The sequence below is a fragment of the Hakea prostrata genome, chromosome 2, assembly GCF_041222555.1.
Source record: "Hakea prostrata isolate BN-2017 chromosome 2, UWA_Hpros_2, whole genome shotgun sequence".
In the NCBI taxonomy this organism is placed as follows: domain Eukaryota; kingdom Viridiplantae; phylum Streptophyta; class Magnoliopsida; order Proteales; family Proteaceae; genus Hakea; species Hakea prostrata.
Window position 1 is genome coordinate 11,545,606 of NC_142601.1, and position 24,465 is coordinate 11,570,070.

At 40.1% G+C, this 24,465-nt stretch overlaps 1 protein-coding gene across 2 annotated transcripts; it reads left to right on the forward strand.

Annotated features, from left to right (window-relative positions):
* The first annotated feature begins 974 nt into the window (after positions 1 to 974).
* On the forward strand, positions 975 to 4,313 carry LOC149023733 (E3 ubiquitin-protein ligase RZFP34-like). Of its 2 annotated transcripts, none has more exons than XM_089144235.1 (13): positions 975 to 1,169; positions 1,403 to 1,529; positions 1,614 to 1,701; positions 1,823 to 1,882; positions 2,421 to 2,453; positions 2,547 to 2,624; positions 2,720 to 2,763; positions 2,853 to 2,893; positions 3,001 to 3,083; positions 3,248 to 3,339; positions 3,453 to 3,522; positions 3,613 to 3,654; positions 3,744 to 4,313. In XM_089144235.1, the coding sequence occupies exons 2-13, from the start codon at positions 1,429 to 1,431 to the stop codon at positions 3,894 to 3,896; spliced, it is 885 nt and encodes a 294-aa protein (XP_089000361.1). In that variant the 5' UTR covers positions 975 to 1,169; positions 1,403 to 1,428; the 3' UTR covers positions 3,897 to 4,313. The 2 variants fall into 2 exon arrangements, with proteins under 2 accessions (XP_089000361.1, XP_089000360.1); XM_089144234.1 differs by having other exon boundaries at positions 976 to 1,268.
* Positions 4,314 to 24,465: the final 20,152 nt, after the last annotated feature.

Consider the following 24,465-nt stretch of genomic DNA (forward strand, 5'->3'; position numbering starts at 1 on the left):
TTATGGTTGATTTCTATCCTCAATGATGGGAGGAAGGCTATATCCTTTGGTGCCTAATCTATATTGTTTGGCATTAGATTTATTACCTCAATTTTTAGTGCTTGTAGCTTTTCTTATGATTCTAGAAAAGCTAATGTTCTACTCGATACTCTAACTAAGATAGCCTTGTTGAAACTAATACAAATTTAAAAGTTTAGAAAATAAGTATTATAATTTAGAACATAGATGGCAAATGGAGTTCATGTACACTCACATGTATGTGAAACCAACAAATTTCTTTTTCCTTTCTCTGCTCGACTACACATAAAAATAAAGAGAGTTAGGGATGAATCCATAAAACTCAAATTCAAATACTTAAAAATAAAAGACTATTTTTTTGGTACACAAAAATAAATGACTATTGACCACCAAAATGTAATGTACAGAAATAAGTTTACCAAAAAAATCCTAATGAAGAGAAATAAAGGAGCTCAATCCAGCGATGGACCACCTTTTATAAACATTTAAAAAGCATGTGTTAAACCGCTAGCTTAGCCGCCAGTCCGGGTGGTTTTATTGGACGGTTTAAGAGCTTGGCGACGGCAGAGATTGGTCAAAACCACGCACTTCACGGTGGCAAAATCTCCTCCATTGGATTCCATCGTGATTGGGACTTGGGTGCCACAACACAAAAAGGCAAAAGTTCATTTGTGGGCCCCAATCCGCATCAGCTCATTGTCAGCACCTATCCACACGAATCTCTCCCATATTGTTCATCTGAATACGGATGTCCATATCGATCCGTTCATGCATCAGATCAGAAACAAGTCATGTCTGATTCGTCTAACAACGAACTCCAACTCAGCTTCTATTTTATCTACGCTACATTCCCAAAATACCCCTATAAAGCTCACATGAAAATCCCCCCTTTGCCCGCAGATTTCGAAAGAAAACCACGTCTTTAATCGTGAATTCACATTCATCGAACATATGGATTGGATCGGGGCTCGGGTTTTCCCGCCAACCCCGACACCGTAGATATAAAAAAGAGTTATCTTCTCTCTCTTCCCATCTCGGAAAACACATCCATCCAGCTTTCACACAGTTCCATCGAAAGACCAGAACAATAATAAGGTTGACCACTTGACGGCAGTGACGAAGTTCGTTAGCTGTTCATCAGCCATTACCAGGTCATTATTAGCTATAGTTCTTCTTTCTGCTCTTAGCTTTTTCTGCTTATCAGCTAAGAAATATCTCTGGATGCTGACGTGCTATTTCGTCAACCCAAGGTATAGGTATTTTTAGATCTAGATCTATAAATTCTTCGTTTAAATCCTCTCCTCGTTTCAAAATCGATTGGGTTTTTCTTTTTCTCGTTTGGTTTGCTTGTGTGTTGATTTTCCGAAGTTCTGCTTGTTCTTAGTTGGTGAAGAAATTTAGCTGAAAAAAATGTCTAGCGGTTGCCTAACCCAATCGTCTCACGCATCTGAATCTATTGAGCTTCGGACGAACGACGAATCATTAATGGAGTCTGGATGTGGGGTTTTCGGGTATTTACTAGACTTTTTCCGTTTCTCTCTCTCTTTTTGGAGTATTATTTGAATCTGATTTCTGAACGACTATTGGTTGTGTAGATGTGCACATTACAGAAGACGATGTAAAATCAGAGCCCCATGCTGCGGTGAAATTTTCGATTGCAGGCATTGCCATAATGAAGCCAAGGTCGAGATGGTTTTTCTTTTCTTTTCTTCTTTCTTGCACTAAATGTTGTGCCTTACCAAAAAAGGTAGGGGTTGAGCTTTTTCTATTTTACTGATTCTTTTCCTTATTTATGTTGAAACAGAATTCCATAGAAGTTGATCTGCTCGATAGACATGAAATTCCTCGGCATGAAGTTGAAAAGGTTAATTTTTTTCTTTCTTTTTCTTTTAAAACGTTTTGTACAGATTGATGATTAACTTCAGTTTCCTACTGGGTTTGTCTTTTATGTCATTCGAATAGAATACTACTGGTTTTGCCTGTTTTATGAATATGTGAAACAGTATGATAAAAATAGTAGATGCTCCATCATTATAAATTTTGCTATTTTATGTGTTGTTGTTCTCTTCTCACTTTTTGATTGCTCAACTAGTATTATTGTTACTTTTGTGGTTGGGAGGTAATTGGGGACAGGGGAATCAATTAGCCTCTCTACTATTTTCTTGGTCTGCACACATTCTTTGAAATCTCATGTAAAAGTAAAGAATTTTGTAAAAGATAGCTTCTTTTGAATAAGGTATATATTCACCTCTGCTTCTTGTTTTAGGGTTAAATTTGTTTACTAGGTTTTCATCGTTGCATTTATTTTGTCATTTTTCCTTTTATAGGAACTCAATTATCTTTGCATTCACACTGATGCACTAACTTTTTTTTTCTTCTTTTTCTGGTCATTCAACTTTCAGGTCATCTGTTCGCTGTGTAACACAGAACAAGATGTAAGTCTTCTTGCCAAAAGTTAAACTCAGGGATGCCCATAAGAGATGAAATGTGTGATTGTGGTTTGATCTTTTATTTTTGTTCGATCTCAGGTTCAACAGAATTGTGTTAACTGTGGGGTTTGCATGGGGAGATACTTCTGTGCCAAATGCAAATTCTTTGATGACGATGTAAGTTTTCCAAGATCTTCTAGTGTGAGTTTCAATTGTTTCTTTTTAATATCTAGATAAATTATTTCTAACTCAGTGGTATGTTCCAATGCCAGGTCTCAAAGAACCAATATCATTGTGACCAGTGTGGAATATGCAGGTTAATTTTCCCTCCTAACATCTAGAGGAATTAACAATCCAATCTTTCAGTGAGTTCTGACTAATTTGTTTATTCTTTTTCACTTACAGAACTGGAGGCCGGGAGAATTTCTTCCACTGTGATAAATGCAGTAAGTTTAGAACTTATTTTGATCCTTATTATGCTAATTGGAGTTGATCTCTCCATCATGTTTTTTCGTCTAATGGATGTTTGGGTATTTTCGAGTTCCTACCTCAGGATGCTGTTATTCAAGTTTGTTGAAGGATTCACACCCTTGTGTAGAGGGAGCAATGCATCATAACTGCCCTGTCTGCTTTGAGGTGAATAATGAAAGAAAAGAAACATAAACTCTCTGTCATCCTTTCTTTTCAGACTTCCTGGTTATGTTGTTTAAGTCTTATATCTGGAGTTGCAAAATAATGTTCAAGATAAAATGAAAAGTGACTCTCAGAGGCCTGAATTCTACAATCATTCATATATGCAGTATATATTTGATTCAACAAAAGAGATTACTGCCTTACGATGTGGACACACAATACATTTGGGCTGTCTGGATGAGATGATGCAGCACCTCCAGTACGTATTTTGATGAGGATTCCTTGTGCTTATCCTTGTGTTCACCTGTGTTATTTCTTTGTTTCCTTGAAGAGGAGAAAAAAATAAAGTTTGATGTTACATATTGATTGCAGGTTCACATGCCCTGTTTGCTCAAAATCAGTTTGTGACATGTCAAAAGTGTGGGAAAAACTTGATAAGGAGGTAGGATTGTGGTATCTAAATCTGTTTGGAATCTGAGTAGGCATGATTATTGTCCAAACTGTTAACTTCAAACTTGTGCTGTAAATGTAGATTGCCTCAACACCTATGCCTGCAATATATCAGAACAAGATGGTAAGTGATGAATACATAGTTCGTTATATTTACACTGCTCAAATAATGGTCACAAGTTTCTTAACTGAGACATTCTTGTAACTGATTAGGTATGGATCCTTTGCAATGATTGTGGAGCATCATCCAATGTCAGTTTCCATATTGTGGCACACAAGTGCCTAAGCTGCAGATCATACAATACCAGACAAACACAAGGAGGCCCTGCTTCCTGCTCATCAGGGATCTCAGAAATGGCAAGATGATAAATCCTTGACCAAAGCTCTCTGGGAAGCACATGTTGTGAAGAGCCTTTTTTTCTTGTGGATGGGAAGTCATGGTGAATTCAATGAATGTTGAAATTTGCCTTGGAGGAAGGGGTCAGGAGAAAAGAATCTTTACTTCTGGAGGGGTTATTATTTGGAATTCAGATAGATGGTCTTTTAGAGATGGCTACTCCAAATCACTACCTAGATGCTGTGCTCTACCATTGAGTGTGATTTGCTGTTGCTCTTGATCTACTGAATGACATCTGCCATGCCCATTTTCTGAAAGGAAGGCTCATGAACTAGACGATTGGTTTTGGCTCCAGATCAGGGATGGTCTCACAGAAATTCAAAATGTTGAAACAAAGAGTGAGCTGAACAGTACAATATGGTAGGAAGCCTGCCAACATTCTTCCCCCCCCCCCCCCCCACTGAAAAAGAAGTGGAGCATAAACTTTCTCATCCTCTGAAAATAGAGTGGTTACCAGTGATATCTCTTCAGACTAGTAAGAGAGCAATGCATATCCACTTGTTGAAGAATTCAGATTGACAGTCATGAGCTAAAAACTTGCAGATACCCTGATCTGAATCGGCCTAATGTGGGATTGGTCCTACAAACACCTCTATCACTCAAAACCCAGCTCATCCTATTATATTTGTAAGTGAACGCCTCACATCGAAAGCACAGGCTCATCGAAGAGAACTTTCAAGCTAAAATGACAGATTGTAAAATCCTCTCTATTAAGGGGGCAAATGTAGAGAGGAGGATGTGTTTTGGGTATAACCTCAGAGGAGTATAATTTCTCTACAATAGGAAACATTTACCACTTGGTTATCTGCAATTTACATTCTGTGAAGCAGGCAAGTTACATCAGGCAAAAAAACAATTTCTGGTTCTGAGTGAGGATCTTGAAATTGCATTTTAAAAAAAAACCCTAATAGCGATCAATTCCATCAGTTTAGGATGGCCTTTGCGATCACTTTAGCGAAAGCAGCCACATTCCTAATGGGCTTATCCCCTCAAAGAGCTACATCCTTCCTTCAACACAGGTTTCCCCACCTTTCCAAACCTAAAATCAGCGAATTACCCTGGACTACGATTTTCACAGGCATATCCTCGGCCAACTTGCCAGCAAGGTATATGGACAAATTATTTATTCTAGTGTTACATCAGATATGGCTGGAACATAATAGAAAGACGTTTTGTATGGGTGAGTTTAGGGGTGTCAACGGTTCGGGTTGTGCCTAACAGTTTCGGGCAGAAAAGCACTTAGCCCAAACATGGCCCACTAAGAAAATAACGGTTTCGGGTTGGTTTTGGGCCGGTGCGGTTTGGGTTCGGGTTGACTAACGGTTTGGGCTAACGGTTTATAATTGGGTTTACTAACGGTTTGGGTTCGGGTTTACTAGCGCTATGATTTGAGTACCTTGTTGATGTGTGGAATTTATCAAAAGCATGTAAACACATATAAACATTAAGTTCTCTTCAAATCTCTTGTGTTGGGTGTCCAAAACCAACAACTTTTTTCTACAAAGAAGTAAAAATTATAGAACTAATATACAAAAGAAAGCTAGCATCTTGATGAATTTTAGTGGCTTGTATTTGCTTATTTTCCTTTTTCTTCTTGACACTTGTAAAAATGGATCAAAATAAAGCATTAAAAGATTTTCAAATGATAATACACTTGCTAAATATTTACTAAGTCCATCTTCTAAATGGCGAAGGCTTTGATAGATTTGTTGTTTGCATATTCCAAAGTAAAACAATTAAGAAAATAAATAGAAACCTGGGGGTTTTCTAGTCTTTTACATTTAAATTTATTTTATTTATTTATAATGGGTATAACTGGTTGGTTCGGGTTCGGGCCAAACGGTTCGGGCTAGCGGGCCACACACGGGCTAGCCCGGCCTAGCCCGAACCATTTGCGGGCTAAGGTTATTCAGCCCAAACACATCCCATAAAGCTTCGGTGCGGTCCGGTTTTAATGGTTCGAGTTAGGTTTTGACACCCTTAGGTGAGTTAAACAATGGAGTGGGTGCTTAAATGGTAAGATTGGAAGTGAGTGGTATGAGCTGTAGAGTTTTAATCGGGTTTTCTGATTTTGAGATGTTTGGATTTGAAGGTGAGTGGTAAACCAAGAAGGGAGCCTCTTGAATTCTTTTGGGATCCTCCTCAAGTTGGGTGGTGGAAGTTTAGTTTAGATGGGTGTTCCCTTTGAAACCTAGGTAATGAGGGTGTGTTTAGGGATGAATTGTCATGAGTACATAACACATTTTAGAAGTTTTTAGGTGTATGTATGAATTTCATGGCTGAAGTGGAAGCAATTATGTGTGGGCTAGAACAAACAAAGATGATGGGGGTTAACATGTGAAATGCCCCGAAATTCTAACACAAAAATCCATATTGTAGGTCCGAAAACTCGAAATGTGTGAAGAAAGCAACCTGTGGGCCATCCGGTAGAGATCATTGGATTGGATTCCGAACCAATGAAATTAAATGGAGATGATGCTAAGTTGGGAGTTTTGTCAAAGTTTGGAAAGAGATCTAACTTGGACATTGACGAACTTCGTAGATAGGTCAAGTATTCTATGATGACACGTGTAGAAGGTCCCAAAAAATTAGGTAGGACACTTCTATAGCATAGGATAGGACCTAGGGCAGAACTTGGGCATTCAGGGCCATGACTTTGCTCCTAGAACAAAAGTTCTAGGGGCTGGTTGCCTGCCCTAGTTCCAAGAGAAAAGAGCAATTTTGGAACCACCTACCAAAGTTTAGTCAAACAGAAATTGTGTTTCTTTGTTGGGAACGAGGGTTGCACCGGAGTCCTATTTTTCCCATCACCAATCAGGTGATGGTGGATGTCATGGAATGGAGCGCGCCTGGTGACCCTATTTCCATACGAGAACGTGCGGGGGATGCCGCTGATATCTTGGTGGATCTTCACACCAATTCTAAAAGGAGTGATATCTTCCAAGAAGTCTGAAGAAGGCTTTTGGGTTTAAACACAAAATGAGGAAGAAAAGGTGGGAAATTTGATTTTAGAACCCCTATTTAACGTGTTTTTGTTCTAAAACTTATCATTATGATCTAAAACCATTAGAGAATGTCAAAACTCGTTAGAGAACACTCCTCAAGTTGAAAGATAGTGTAAAGAGCATCCTTCAAGGTTTCTGAATGGCGAATTGTTTTCTTAAATGGTTAGTATTCTTCTTCTTCAATTCATTCTAGTTCTCTTCTTGATTGATTCCTCCTACTACCAAGACCTAGTTAACGGCTTCTAATTACTGTATCAATCTGATTCTTCTACCATCTTTACTCTAGAGTGAATCTCCATTCACTCTGGCTCGTCCATGAATCTTTTGGATCAATTTCGGAGAAGACTTGATATAAGATTCGTTAGGTGTTCATTCTTTTTGCTTTGTTTGATGTCTAAACCATGATCATGTTGTAGTATGATTTCAGAATTTTGTAAGTATTTTCAGAGTAGTTTTAGAACCCAATTAGGAAGCTTTCTGACGATCTGAGTCAAATCTGTTTGTACACAGAGGCTGGTTGATTGGCGTGTTTGCCCCGAGTGACCAGCCCATGCCCTGGTTGCTCCAGGCAACCAGCCCAACCAACCACACCCTACAGAGTTGTTTTTTTTTTTTTTTTTTCTCTCTCTTTTCAATGTCAAATCTGTAGGGTTATTTCTAACTTTGAACCAACATATTAATATTAGTTTTTGGGAAGTGTGAACACACTCTATGACTTATTTTACAAGGTTGCAAATCAATAGCAAGGTGAGGACGTTCACTTGCACATTACCATTGTTACTTTCTTAGATGTTATGAAACTTGCTTATATGTTTAAATGTTGTTGTTTTAGGGTTTAAGCATGACTATTATGACTCTGGAATTACAATATATAAGTGGTTAATGATGCTTTTGAGATATGGATCAACATGTGACTTTATAGACTCAGATTGATTTATGAATTGAGAAAGTGATTGAACTTTCTTGTAATGTGAATGTAAGTTGTGATTGTAAACTGACGAATACCTATTTGGGTGTTTCTACCTGGGACATCAGTGGAAGTGGTATGCTATGATGCCCCTCGGCGCTTTTCATGATTACTGAATGCCATAACTAGAAAGTCTAGTGGAGTTTGGTTAGAAACCTCATCATATCACACTTTATCGACATGGGTATTAATGTCGAGTGACCGGTGGCAGCATTATGGGGTGATGGGTGCTCAAGACCATTAATTATCCCGTGAGAGGATACAAACACATTGTGGAGGCCATTCATTGGTAGGATTACATATAATAAACTTGGGCTTATGGGCGCTCAAGATCGGTAGCCAACCTGTGAGAGGACACGAAAGCTTCCCATACATTATATGTGGATGACCAACAGGGTTAAGAGAATGCGTAGTCTGAGTTGATTGGTACCATATGATACGTTGACTTTAGTAGGGAATGATACCAAACCAAAAGTATGAAATGCATGAGGGGAGCTATCTTAACCTAGGTTGATGTGACTGAGTAATTAACTTGCACTGGGCTAGGTATAACCCTGACACACACCAGTAGTCATACCACTAGTGTGGTGAGAGAGTGATAACATAAACCCCAACCATGGTGATAGTTTGAGAAGGATGCCTCGACCCCTTATTCGGGATCTCAAGACTGGTAACCAACCCGCGAGAGATCAGAGTGACGAGACCTACTCAAAGGAGGTTGATGTATCTTAATGCATGTCTACCATTAGAGACTAGCATCCGTTAGAGTATAGTTGCATACTTGCATTTTGCCTCATGTTATATTGCACCATGTGATATATTGATTTAGACTGTGATATTAGTTATTTGTTTGTGAACTACTCGTTGAGTTCTTTTGAGCTCACCTTTCGGGAAAATTGTTGTTTAAGAGTTTGTTGCAGATCCAAATATTATAGAAATTCAAGAATATGAGACACCGGCAACCGATCGATACGGTGTACAAGATTTTGGGGACTATGACGTTCATCATGAATAATGTTCGTGTCTCGACTACGTGTATCATAATTAGTTCGACTCATGAGTTTATCTATACTATTCGTGACATGGAAATTTTTGAGTTTCAAAACTATATTCTACTTGAGGACATGTACATAATGTAACAGTTAGAAAATTTTGACTTTACTTTATTCCTTTCCAAGTGTTTATTTTAAAATTTGTCATCACTTTCACATTTTTTTTATTTTGGGGGTCTTTAATTTTTGGTTTTTTTTTTTTTATTTTTTTAATTTATATTTTTTTGTTGGGGGGGGGGGGGGGGTTTGGGGGTGGTGGGGGGGGGGGGTGGGGGGGGGGGTGGGGGGGGGGGGGGGGGGGGGGGAAAGAGGAGGGGGGGGGGGGGGGGGGTTAAGGGTGGGGGGGGGGGGGGGGGGGGGGGGGGGGGGGGGGGGGGGGGAGGGGGGTGGTTTTTTTTTTGTTGGGTCGCCTTGAACCGAAGTTTCTCGCACCGAACTCCTCAGATCTGATTCGATCTGGTTTGCTCCTTGATCAATCAACCTCTCACTCCTGAAAGAAAACAGAATCACAGTAAGAAACGGAGCCGATCGTCTTGATCGGCGTCTCGTCTCCGACGATCTAGTCGATATGGTGTCAATGGTGTTCACGAGAGCTCTCTCTGGAGCTTTTGGAATGCTAGTAATGGAGTTCAATCGAGTGAGCTTAGAGTTTTGGTTGATTCTAGAGACTTACCTTCTCACGGATCTTCCCTCGCTTTTATCTTGGCTTTCCCGCTTATAATACTCTTTAAATCATGGCCATCGAGATCATTGCTCCTCCTTGGACGTCTTCGATCATCTTAGCTTTATCTCTCAATTGAACCCGATTGAGATTGGTTTGACCCGGTACAAACCGGCAATGGATATATTAGTTACAACATAAGCCCCCAAGCTCTGCTGATCAGGTCGAGCTTGTATGAGACTGCGGTCGGGAGGTTTTATCCTTTTCATAAAAAACACACAACATTTCTTGTCCGGCTATTATGCCTTTTCCCAGGTAATTCTCGGTTTCTTCAAAACCTTGATGACGAGTTACCGCATCATATCATCATTATCTTGAAAATCTGCTTATAATTATATCTCTCATGAGATCATGTCCTTCGTATTGGTTGAAATTATATTCTTGTATTCAGCCCCCAAATTATCTTAAAACCGGCTGAAATCACTTGTCTTGTCGAGATCTTTTCTGAATTTTCAAATATAACTTTTTAACTTCCTTAGCGTTACCTTGCCTTGATCCACGACTTCGTCTTTTTCCCATGCATTGCCATCATATTGTTCCCTTGCCTTTTCACACATCATCTTCATTTTTTCAATTGTTGTTTTTCATGCGTTAGCTGATTAATCCCACGCGTCGGTTCACGAAAGGTAATGACCATTGATTTTGGACCATCGTGTATTTCCCCCTCCTTTCAAGAAATCCTCTCTCATTCTTTATATATATCATCAAGCTGTCGCCTTTTCCTTTCCGTACTCTATTCTTCTTCGCGAACACCAACATACCTATCTGCTAACTTCTTTATTACTCCTTTTCAGATTTTACCTTTTCAATTCCCTTCTTCTTCCTTCCTTATCTCCGCCATGGATCCTGCTTCCCATCCTTCGGTACCAAGTATCTCTTCCCAACTTTGATATACCTTCAAACAGAAAGCAAATGAAAAATGTGTCGGTGCTTCTTCCTCTTCTCAACATAATCCTTTAGATTGGAAACCGGTCCCGTATGCTCATGACGAAGCCATCCTTCCTTATACTCCTGTCAACATGTCCAGAGAAAAAATGGACCCAAAGCATGCCGGTCTGAATGGTATCCCACTAAAATAAAGAAATCCCACCTGGATTCTTACTTGGAAAGTTACCATTTTCCTTCGATGCTAGAGTATGGGTTCTGACTCCTCGACCGTCCTTACTCGGTTGATCCTGGTGTTATCACCATCTACCTTGATCACCTTGATTCAGGTTTTAGAATCCCACGATTCCCGTAGTTCAATCTTTATTGGACTATTATCATGTCTGTCCTTCTCAGCTTACTCCAAATAGTTGGAGGCTAGTTTACTGTTTTTTTTGCGTTTATTCTCCAGATGAATCGTGTCCCGTCTGCTGATCTCTTCAGAAATTATTACACCTTGAAAGTATCCCGCGAACGCGGATATCTTCATTTTGCTAGAAGAACTTGCATTTTGGGTGAGCTGGGAAGAGAATCCAAAATTTTCATTGATTCTTCCATTCCCCATGACAATAAGCAATGGCGGGAAAAATACTTCTTCTGCGCTATTCCAAATCCAAACTTCCGGTCTCGATGGTGTCTTCATTCCTTGGAATCCTTATCTCCTCTAAAAGTACGTCCTGTGCTTACTGAATATGACCGAATAACACTGGAGAATGATTCCACTTGGAACTCCCATAGATTCGGCCAAGTTGAAGACGGATGCGGAGTCTCATTAGTCATGGCCTTTTTCCAGGTAAAGATAATAACTGTTGTATATCTTTCTATCCTTTTGTAATCCTTACTCATTATCATATATTTTTGCCATCAGAAGTAATTGCTCATCCCATCCTTAATGTTGCTGACTTACGGAGAAGTGTTTCGGAGGAAAAGAAGTCGATTCTAGGGTTATTAAACCCTCCAAGAAAAGAAAACATCTTGCCCGTCATCCTTCGAAGAGAAAAACTGCTAAGAGAGATTCCCCCGATCAAGAGAAAACTACCCCGGCTCGAGAAAGTGCCATCGGAGAAGATGTTGATGTGCAAATTGTGAAAACAGTTGCAAGTGAAATCCCTAGTCCCAAGATGAGGACCTCCAGAACCTCCAATACATTGAGATGTAGACTTAGGTCTACGGGTCCGATCTCGACCGGGGCCCATCGGCTCAAAGAAGAAGAAGAAAAGAAGAAAAGAAATTCATCTTGCCCCCATAAAAGTTCCTATTGTTGAAGATAATCCATGTGAAGAAATTCCTCATGATACTTGTCTTCCCGAGAAAAAATGGTTGAGGACGAAGGTCAAGGTAAGGATTTATTTGACTATTCTTCGACCATCCGAAGAAAATTGCTGAAGACATACTAACATATGCTGCGGTGGTATTATTGAAGAAATAGCCGATCAACTATGTGATGAAAATATTGATGTTCCTGTCTCTCCCTTGGATGTTGTTGCCGAAGATCGTGTAAATGAAATTTCCGCTTCCGTTTTACCTTTGTCCATCCTGTGTTGGATGTTGCTGTCCCAGATATCGATGTTCTTGCTCCTCCGAGATACCAATGTTCTTGCTCCCCCGGATACTAATGTTCCCCCTCCCCTGAGAAAAATGATGAAGATGTTCCTCCTCCTGAGAAAAGTAATGAAGATGTTCCTCCCTTGGAGGATAATAACCAAAATGTTTCCCATGGAATTCATGAAGTAGTTCTCCCGAGAGAATAATCCTGTCCCTCCTGAAGCCCTCGTGGTAATTGTCCCTCATGAAGATCAAGAAAATATCATCATGCGGACTGGTTCAAATGATCTTGCGGTGAATGTTAATCCCGAGAATATTCTTGAGGTAGCTGATCTCCATCTCCAACCAGCCCCGATCGGGTTGATGATACCATGAGCAATGCTGATTCCGGGAATCCTTTCCACCCCGAGTGGTTTTTAAAAGAAAATCACACGACCCGGGCCGTAATTGGGAGGCTGCCGGAGAATGGGGTACAAAAGGCGGAATTCCTCGCGACAAGAAGAATACTTGCACGGATGTACGATTATGATCTTTATTCTCATGGGTGGGGGTAAGAATTAGACCTCTCCTTCTTTTTATTTATTTAAAACTAATTCGCTTTTGATCGATTATTTATATTGTCTTTAATGTATACATATATATTGATTGATAAACGAGATGTTTTGGAGCTGCCTTCAATGCATTTTTCGAAGTGTTGGAGAGAGAGAAAACTTTGTCTCGGGAAAATGTTGAACCGATCAAGAAGAACTTCGAATTGGTTAATGAGGTACGGGATCTTCGAAGAAAATTGGGATCTTCGAGAAGAAAATTAACAGCAGCTGAGTTCGGAGAAATAGATTTGATGAATGATCTTGATAGTTTGCATAATGATTATGAAATTTGCTCGACCATTGTCTTTGAATTGCGGGGAAGAAGTTTCTATGTTGAGAGAAGCCGTTTTGAATCATAGGAATGAGCTTTTTCAACTTAAAATGTTAAAGGATGATGCCCTTGACAGGGCCAAAATTGCCACGGGGTGAAAGAGAAGATTTTAAAGGAAAGGCGACCAGAGCCTTGGTCCGGTCACAAAGCATTGAGAAGGAAAAGAATGAACTCCAGGAGAAGTTTGATGAGATTGAGAAGCTGAATATCTGCTTTAGAGTTGGCACAAGAATATCATGTGAAAGCCTTCAGTTCAATTCTGCTGGAGAAGTCTACTTTGGAAGATAAGAATAATGGTTTGGAGTCAAGGCTAAATGAGATGACAGTGGAAAAGGATAATCTCAATGCTTCCTTTAATTTGGTTTCTAAGGAGAAAGAAAACCTTCATGCACTCCTGGATGAAACTTTAAAATTCAAAACTTTGCTTGCATGAAGACTTAGAGGCGAGAGAGGAAACAGTTTGAAATTGAAAAGAGAAGAATACAAAATGAGAGCCAGATAGTTTTAAACTCGGTTACCTCCTCTATAAAGGAAGTTGGAGATAATCCGACTTTCCTAGGGTTTTGCAAAAATATGGTAAAGGACTGCTCTGACCAAATTTTTTCGAGAGATCCTTAAGACTCACCCTGGTTTAGATTTCAAGTTGTTACCTCCGAGTTTCTCCCTTCTAGAACCTTTTTTGATCTTAGGAATTTGAAGCATCCCGATTCGATTGTTCATCGGAAGATGATTACGATAATGATATGAGTGACTCCTCCTCCAGCTCTGGCCCGATCATCATTCCGTGGTGGTTGCGATGATAATGATGATGATAATTTACCTGCTCAAGGAGATGAAGATATTGCTGCTAATGATCTTGTTGATGTTGATCCGTCGATAATGCTACGAGATGTTGATCCATCTACAAAATCACACATATGAAGAAAACACTCTTTTTGCTTTATGGACTTACCTTTTTCTTTCTTACCTACCTCTTTTGCATATGAGGGTTTTTCTTTTTTTTTTACTTGTCCAACTTTTATGTGAATGAAATTTTCTTCCCTCCTTCTATTGTGATTATTTTTATATTATATATATACTGCTGAAAATACCTCTGATGAAAAAGTATTTAAAATGATTTTTAATACCTGATCAGATAGCTTGAGATGTTGATTTAATACCTGATCCTTGAGTTATTTTACTGATTAATTCCGTCGTACTCGATCCAAATGATGCCTTAGAAAGATGGCTACTGGAGTCTGACTCTGGAAAGTCGGGATCACCCTCGGTACGGAATGATCCATGATCAGCTTCGGAAAGCATAACCTGGCCTCGGAAGGCTGACCACTTGGGTCTGACTTCGGAAAGTCGGGATCATTCCTCGGAAGGAACAATCCAGGATCACCCTCGCGGAAGGAATGATCCATGATTAGCTTAGCGTGACCTGGCTACCTGAGCCTAACTCACGAAGAGTCGGGATCATCCTCGGTACGGAATGATCCGTGATCAGCTTCGGAAAGCATGACTAGGCCTCGGAAGGCTGGCTACTTGAGCCTAACTCACGAAGAGTCGGGATCATCCTCGGTACGGAATGATCCGTGATCAGCTTCGGAAAGCATGACCAGGCCTCGGAAGGCTGGCTACTTGAGCCTAACTCACGAAGAGTCGGGATCATCCTCGGTACGGAATGATCCGGATCAGCTAGCATAATCACGCCTCGGAAGGCTGGCTACTTGAGCCTAACTCACGAAGAGTCGGGATCATCCTCGGTACGGAATGATCCGTGATCAGCTTCGGAAAGCATGACCAGGCCTCGGAAGGCTGGCCACTTGGGCCTGACTTCGGAAAGTCGGGATCATCCTCGGAAGGAATGACCCTGGATCAGCGTTGATATGGCTTGATCAGAAGAAACTGGTTCGCATTGATGTTTCTTGGTTTAATAACGAGAAAGAAACTTTGGATGACCCCGCTTAATAAAATGCATTCTCCAAGAATACAAGAAAATTCTTTCTACTGATAATATTTCTTAAGGTGAACTACATTCCACGGTCGTTTCAAACAACTTCCATGAGAGTCCTTCAGCCGCATGATGTGTTTTTGCTCACAGTTTTTGTTACCACATATGGTCCCTCCCAGTTTGCAGAAAGCTTTCCACAATTCCTTGGATCTGACGCTGATTTTTTCCTCAAAACCAAATCTCCTACTCTGAAAGATTTATGTTTGATTCGAGCATTATAATACGCTGCTGTTCTCCTTTGATATTCCATATTATGGTATAAGGCCTTTTCTCTGACTTCATCTAAAAATTCGAGGTTTGCCCGTAATCCCTCTTCATTAGTTATTGGATCAAATCCTTCATATCTATTTGATCCCACCATAACTTCCACTGGAGCCAATGCTTCTGATCCATACGCCCACCGAAAGGTGTTTCACCTGTTGGGGTCTCGACCGTAGTCCTATATGCCCATAATACATGAGGTAGTTCATCAATCCACAGACTATGCGCTTCATCCAGTCTCTTTTTTATCCCCTGCAAAAGTGTTCTGTTTGTTACCTCAATTTGGCCATTGCATTGAGGATACGCTACAGATGAGTGTTTGCACTCAATATGATAATCTGCACAGAATTCCTTGAATCTCTCATTGTCAAATTGTGGTCCGTGATCAGTCAAGAGAATCTTTGGTAGGCCATATCTGAATATGACATGATTTCTCGAAGAACTTTTCAATTTGACTCGTGGTAGTTGTTGCCAAGGCTTCGCTTCTACCCATTTCGTAAAATAATCGATTGCAGCCACTACAAACTTTTTCCCTCCAGCTGCAACAGGGAAAAGGTCCCAACAAATCCATACCCCACATAGCAAATGGCAGAGGATTAAGAATTGATGTTAGCTGCTCACTGGCTGGGCTCGAATTGGTGCATGAATCGGCATTGATGACACCTTTTTACATACTCAATTGCCTCAGATTGCATTCGTGGCCAATAAAATCCTTGTCTTAAAATTTTATATGCCAAAGCTTTCCCACCTAAGTGGTTTCCACAAATTCCTTCATGAACTTCAGATAGAGCATAAAGAGCATCAGAGGGTCCCAAACATTTCAACAAAGGGGCCCGTAAACTGTTCTTTTATATAATAACTCATTTTTTAGAATAAACCCGGCAGCTCTTCTTTTTACAGCTTCCGCCTTTTCTCTATCTTCGAGGAAGAATACCATCTTTTAGATATTGCATAATAGGATCCATCCAAGATATCTCTCGCATCAATTTCCATTATCTCTCGGCTCTGAATATGCCGGAATATCTAGCTCCTCATAATATATAGTTTGTGGAATAGAAACAGACTTTGCGGATGCCAATTTTGCCGAGAGAATCTCGCTTCATTGTTTTGATTTCGAGATATCCTTGTGATCGAGAACTGTGCGAACCACTCCTTACATTGTGATACTTTTTTAAGATAGCTGACCATTCAATCATCTTTCGCACCATACGCTCCCGTGACTTGACCGACCACCGTTCTCGAATCACTTTTTACTTCGATGCTTTGAACACAGAGAGATCTAGCTAGTCGTAATCCCGCAATAAGAGCTTCATATTTCGCTTCATTGTTTGAAGCATGAAAATTAAACCGAAGTGCATTTTGAATTACAAATTCGAATGGACTTTGTAAAATCACTCCCGCTCCCGATCCTCGCGAATGACTTGACCCATCTACATGCAAGGTCCATATAGAAGATACCTTACTAGAATCTTTTTCCTCCTCTGGGTGATGAAATACTTTCAAGCAATAAAATCAGCCAAAACTTGTGCCTTTATTGCGGTTCTAGGTCTATAATCTATATCATGTTCTCGTTAACTCTATCGCCCATGATACCATTCTTCCCGCGGATCAGGTTTATGTAGTATTTTCTTTAAAGGCCGGTTAGTAAGAACGATAATTGGATGAGCTTGAAAATAGGGCCGGAGCTTCCGGTCGCTATTATTAAGGCGAAAGCCCTGTTTCTCAAATTCCGGATATCTAGATTCTCGCATCTAACAATGTATGGCTTACAAAGTAGATAGGATTTTGGACAAGACCTTCCTCCCGGATTAACACCGCGCTTACCGCCGCCTTTGAAGAAGATAGATATATCCGCAAGCTTTCTCCGGGCTTTGGTCGAGATAAAACCGGTGGACTCGGTCAACCTCCTCTTCAGCTCTTCAAATGAATTTTGACAAATCCTCTCGACCATTTGAATTCGTTGAGTGCATTTAGATTCTTCAAAGCCTTGAAGAATGGTGCACACTTATCTCCCGATCCGGATATAAATCTACTTAATGCCGCAACTCTTCCCGTTAAGCTTTGAATTTCCTTCATATCATCGGGAGCCGTCATATTTAAGATAGCCCCGATTTTTTCTCGGATTTGCTTCAATGCCCCTCTCGTGTGACCATGAAACCTAGGAATTTACCAGATGAAACTCCAAATGCACACTTCTCGAGGATTGAGTCTCATTCCATTTCTCCTCAATACATCAAAGCATTCTCTCAGATCGACGAGATGATCAGATTTAAATTGACTTTTTACAAGAAGATCATCTACATAAACCTCCATATTTCTTCCAATTTGATCAGCGAACAGCCTTGTTCATTGCCCTTTGGTATGTTGCACCAGCATTTTTTAACCCAAAAGGCATAACTTTATAACAATAGCTTTCCCGATTGGTCATGAATGCCGTGTGAGGTTGATCCTCCTTTTTCATAAGAATTTGATTATAACCCGAATAAGCATCCATAAAACTCAACATCTCGCTGACTCGATGTGGCATCGATTAGCTGATCGATTCGTGGCAAAGGATAGCAATCCTTGGGACATGCCTTGTTCAAATCAGTGTAATCTACACACATTCGCCATTTTCCATTATGCTTTTTCACCATTACCACATTTGCTAACCACCTTGGGCACTCGATTTGCTCAATGAACTCGATTTCTTAAGTTTGTCCACTTCAACCTTAATTGCATCATGCTTTTCTCGATGAGAAATTCCTTCGTCTCTGCTTTTATCGGGTTTGATAGATTTATCTATCCATAAACAATGCTCGCTACCTCCCCGCTTAAACCCGGCATGTCTTGTGCCGACCGGGCAAAGACATCTGCGTTTTTGTCGAAGAAATTCTTTCAATTGTTCCTTATCCCGATCGTTCGATCAGCTCCTATCATGGTCCCTTTTTCGGATTCTCCAAACCAAAACAAATTTTTTCTAGCTTTTCTACCGGTTCACCTCTTTGAATTTTTTCCTCATCTCTATTATCTCAGAACTTCAACAAGAAAGGCAAGTGCCTTACCTTGTGCTTTCGAATCCTTCAAAAAAGTTGTGTAGCTTTGCCTTGAAGTTTTCTCGATCTGATTTGCATTCTCCAATGCCACTTTCTCGTTGGAAATTTGACTTTCAAATGTCTTGTCGAAATTATTGCACCAATAGTATTCAACGTTGGTCTCCCTGCATTATATTGTATGCCGATAGACTTTTTATTAACAAAAATTTGGTAAACCGTAGTTACCGGGATGTGTTCCAAGGTTACGTTAGTTCCACAGCTTCCTCTACCGAAGTAGACTCTCCGTAAAATCCAAATAGTCTTGTACCGCAAGGTTTTATCTTGACCGTATCCAACTTCAATCGTTGAAAAGCTTCGTAAGACATGATGTCTACAGATGATCCCGTGTCTACCGTAACTCTATGAATATCTCTCGTTTGCCACCTCAATGACTATCACAATCGCGTCATCGTGTGGTTCTTGAATTCCTTCCATTTCTTCCTCCGTGAAGACTATTTCCTTCATCATTTTGATTCTTCTAGGAATAACATGAGATTCAACAGAATTCACATACCCGGCATGAGCCTTAGATTTTGAAATTGAATTTAAGTCCAAACTTCCTAGGATGGTCATGACGGGGGACCGTCTCGTTGAATCTCGCCGATTTTCCCCGCTCGTTTAGTATTTTCCTCTCGGAGAGTTATACCGAAAATCTCCTTTGGCTTGTTCTTCTCTTGCCGGTGTTCGATTGTTCCACCTTCTCGGCTGATCAAGCAACATTTCCTTCGTTTCCCCCATTTCTTTTTTGAACATACTGATCTAATCTTCCTTGGTTGATCAGTGTTCAATTTCATGTTTTAGAATTCTCGTAATCATCGTATCATGACCATGATCTTTGTGATATCTACGGAATCTATTCGGATTCCTTTCATCCGCCTTTGCTATCATAGGTAATGGCCATTTCATAAATCCCGGTGCTGAATTTGCATCAGAATTTCCGATCTTCTTACGTTGAGAGGAGTATAGTTTTCTTGGAATGGTTTGGGAATATCCCTTCGTATTGACGATCGGGAATATTTCTTGAAAAGCTCCTCGCTGTTCCTTCGTTCTCTCCGATCTCTCTGATCAGATTTCACAACTCCATCATCTTTTCTTTTAACTCCACCGCTATCGCTTTCTTTTCTTGCTTGGAGAATGTCTTTCATATTTGCATACCGACATAAACGAGTCGTCAATTCCGCTATGTTTGTCGGCTTATTCATAATCGGGAATTCCGTAAGATGTTCATCTCGTTAGGCCTCCGAACATAGCGTCATATGCCACCGCCTCATTCAAATTTTTAATTTGAATTGACTCGATTGAATCTCTTCATATAATTTCGAACCGATTCTCCCGATTTTTGGCGGATTGCAGCCAAGTTATCAACAGCTTTGCTGCTTTTCATGCTACTTTGGAATCTTGACAAGAATACTTTCACAAATCCTTAAAATCCTTAATGGAGTCCGCAATAAGTCGAAGAACCAGGTCGTTGCAGATCCTTTCAGGGAAGATGGAAATGAGCGACACTTTAAAATATCGTAGTTACCTCGCTAGCATCATAACAGAGTTGAACCGAGCTGTGTGTTCCATTGGATCCGTACTTCCATCGTACATCGTGAATGTCGGAAGTTTAAAATTGCGCGGCAATGGTGCCGACATAATATCTTTAGCAAATGGATTCTGGTTCATTATTTCCTCAGCATTTTCTCCGCCATCTTTATTCACCAATCGTTGGATCCGATCATCGAGGACGCGAAATCTTTTATTGATTTCCGATCCATAAACTTCAGATCCGCAATCTCCCGATCTTCCCGTTTCTCTCTTATCTCTCCAATTCCCAACGCTCCCGCTTTTTTTGCTCCGGATATGACTCAATTGATCATCTCCGGACGATTCTCGATCTTCAGTCTCTAGTGGAATATAGTTTGGATCTGCACTTTCTCCTGATCCTTCCTTCAGAAATGATCTCCTTCGACTTCCTCCTGATTTTTGAACCTGAGAGTTTGGGACAGAAGTCGCTTTTGCTCGGGAAAGAGTTCGAGATCTTCCAACTGACAAAACCGGAACTCTCTCCTCAGGATGTACTCCGATCTACTTGATGAAGGTTCTCATTAGATTTTGTGTCTCCAAGATTTGATGCCGCATGCTCTCAAACCGCTCAAGCAATTAGATTTGGATCTAACTCGGACGAGATGTCGCCAATGTATCTCGCTAATTGTTTCTCTTGCCTTTCAAACCGATCAGTTGGACGAGATGGAGAATGATCTTCCAAAGCATTCTCTCGCCTTTGTCGAGTTTGCATCATCGGAATTTGCGGCATCGGAACCACTTCTCTCGCTCTTCTTTTTGGATTTACTCTCCTTGGCTCCCTCTGGCTTGTTTCCGCCATTTCTATCGGTAATTCCTCCTCTCGCTCAGGTGATTGAGCCATAGTTTCTGTTCTGACTTGAATTCCCACAGACGGCGCCAAATGTTGGTGCTACTTTTGTCGATCGCCTTGAACCGAAGTTTCTCGCACCGAACTCCTCAGATCTGATTCGATCCGGTTTGCTCCTTGATCAATCAACCTCTCACTCCCGAAAGAAAACAGAATCACAAGAAGAAACGGAGCCGATCGTCTTGATCGGCGTCTCGCCTCCGACGATCTAGTCGAGATGGTGTCAATGGTGTTCACGAGCTCTCTCTCGGAGCTTTTGGAATGCTAGTAATGGAGTTCAATCGAGTGAGCTTAGAGTTTTGGTTGATTCTAGAGACTTACCTTCTCACGGATCTTTCCCGCTTATAATACTCTTTAAATCATGGCCATCAGATCATTGCTCCTCCTTGGACGTCTTCGATCATCTTAGCTTTATCTCTCAATTGAACCCGATTGAGATTGGTTTGACCGGTACAAACCGGCAATGGATATATTAGTTACAACACCAACGACATAAGATCCCCGGGGGGGGGGGAAAAAAAGGGGGGGAAAAAAAAAAAAAAAAAAAGAGAAAAAAAAAAAAAAATCACCAACCCCCGGGGGGGGGAAACCCAAATGGGAGGGGGGGGGGAAGGGGAATAAGGAGAAGGGGGGGGAGGAGGAGGAAGAAAAAAAAAAAAATGGCCCCAGGTGGTGGGGAGAAAAAGGAGGGGGGGAGAAAAAAAATGCGTCCCTTTTTTTTTTTGTGAGGTATAACAACCCCCACAACAAATGAAAAGATGGAAAACCATTTATGACATTAAAAAATAAATTAATTCTTTTATAACATAGGAGAAAGGTGTATTTTTTTTTTTTTTTTTTTTTGTTTGTTTTGATATATAATATTTCCCCCCCCCCTCCTTTATAAAAAATAATATATATAACTTTTTAATGAAATCGACCATTTAGCGAATATATATAAAATTAGTAAACAAACAAAAAACGACAGAGGACACTGTTTTTTTTTTTTTTTTTGTTTGTTTGTTTGTTTGTTTGTTTTTTTTTTTTGTTTGGTGTGTATTATTGAAGAAAATTTGCTATTATTTAATGTGAACAAATACAAAGTTTAGTAGTATTTGTCACATCCACCCAGTAGGTACCCTATCTGGCATACCCGAGTGTGTGATCCACAGTCCCAAGGATCCAGTATTCGAGGAAATCATCCTCCCACATTTACAATAATATAATCGAGAACAAGATTTAAATCAAAGTTAACTATATTAATCAAAATATCAAGATAAGGTTCAAGAATACAATCAGAGTGCAAAAAATGATACCAATAGAATAAATAAAAGAGTAAAGTGTAGCGGAAAATATACTTTACAGTAGTAGCGGAAAAGTAGATCAAAAGAAATATTACAATTGGTTCCCAAAATGAAAGGAAGACAAAACTTAACTAATGTCTTATCGAATCTATAAAGTAAAATATCCAAAAGAGAAGAGACGATGTCCCATCGCTGGCACACAAGTGCTAAAGTTGGACTAATCCTGATAAGCTTCAGTCTTGTACTGGTAATCTTCACCATCGTAGTCACTGTAGCCAGTACCTTGCCGTATGATTCATTAGCTTGGTCTTCATAGTATTGACCATCATAAGTATAAGTTCCTGTAGATAAGTCTAACAAAGATGTTGCTAAAAGGAGTGAGTTCAAAAGAACTCAACAAAGCAGGTCATTCCATAATAACATAATAACACATGATAACAAATCATACAGAATGCAATATGATATGAAACAGACAATATAGATATGCTTCTAACTCTATGTATGCTAGTCTCTATTGGCAGACATGCTTTAAGTCATAGCACCATACTCCTTTGGGTAAGGTCCAAATCACTCTCCCGCAACTATCTAGGTATCTTGGGTTCTCCGGTTGGCAATGGGTCTTGCATCCCTCTCGGACATTCCTTGGCTAGGGTTTAAGTCAACACTCTCTTACACCTCCGTTTGGTCTGAGTACTGGTGCATGTCAAGGTTAAGCCTAGCCAAATGCAAGTCTTCTACTTAGTCATAGCAACTTAGATCTAGATACTTCTATTCCTCCCCTCTCGGGATCTTTTCCAGTATCCTTCTCCCTAGAGTCAGCGTATCCTATGGCTATAACCAACTCAGATTACGAACTCATCAACCCTATTGGTCAGCCTCATATAGTTAACAGGAAGTTCTCATGTCCTCTCACGGGTCATTTCACCGATCTTGAGCGCCCATGAGCCCACGTTCCACTACTGTAACTCTACCAATGAATGACCCCCACAACGTGATCTATGTCCACTCACGGGTCATCTCACCGGTCTTGAGCACCCACAAATCCCCACTGCTGCCATGGGTTGCTCGGTCTCAATTCCCTTCCGATCGGGTCTGATATAACAGTGACATCCTAGCCAAACACTTCTAGACATGCTCTAGGTATATTAACCAGTAATTAGGGAAAGCGCCAAGGTGCACCATAGGAATGCATCCCATGCCACCTCCACTGGTGTCCAATGACAGAAACACCAAAAGGGCATTCCCCATTCCTCAATCACAACCTAGGCAATCACTTCCCAATTAATCATTCACAATCACAACTGATAATATAAACATAAGTAAGTAATTATTCATACAAGATTGAAATAATAATTGAATCATATGAACAAGTACTACTGTAGTTGAAGAAACTATAGCAGCAATACAATTATAAGAAAATTAATACAATAGTAGAATGATCATGTAATCCAATCCAATTATAAGTAGACATGTATATTAGGTTATTAGGGATTAACTGTCCTTACCTTAAACAAACTTCGAAGAATTCCGGAGAGTAATGAGGAGGGTCCAAGTCTCCAAGACTAGCAAATAAACCCTAAACAAGCATATAACAATTATTAGGAATAAGCCTTAGAAGATTAGAAGTCAAACGGATCAAATTGGACGAAAAAACAAGATGCTGTCATTGTTGGTAGCTTGGTTGGTTGATTGGGTCAATAGACCAACCAGTAGACCAATGGGCAGAAAACCCTAATTTGGTCATAACTTCTTCGTTTGAAGTCTGATTGCTCCAAAATTCGAAAAGGAATTTCCTAAAAACATATTAAGACTATATAATAAAGTCTAAGCATCATAACATCGTCAAAAATATAATCCTAATTGCACCATAGGATTAGGGTTTCATTGTATATAGTCCATGTCTCTCATGGAAAGATTAGGGAGAATAAAGATTCTCCCTAGGTCAAGAGAAGTAAAAATTTATAATCAAGAAAGGTGTTGGGGAAGATCCAACGAATTAAAAGAGAATTAGGGTTCCCCAATTTGGATACCCTCTCATGAGAGTTACCCAAGGGTTTCCTCCCAAAATCAGCCACTTTGGATTCCCATGGTAAAAAGGAAAATAGGGATCAATCTAACAATCATGGGGATAGAATGAAATGTTGTAACACTGGTGTGAGACCTTTCCCACAATCACCAAGATCAGTAGAAAAATAATGAGGGAGTGATCAAGATCTCAGGTAAGATCAATTTTAAGAAACAATACCATATGGCTTCAAGAACTTCAAGAACATAGAGTGAATTGGGGGATTCACTCTAGAGCTAATACAATCAGAGAAGAGGCCATTACAGTAGTGTAATACATTTCTCATAGTCAAGAGATCAGAAGAATAG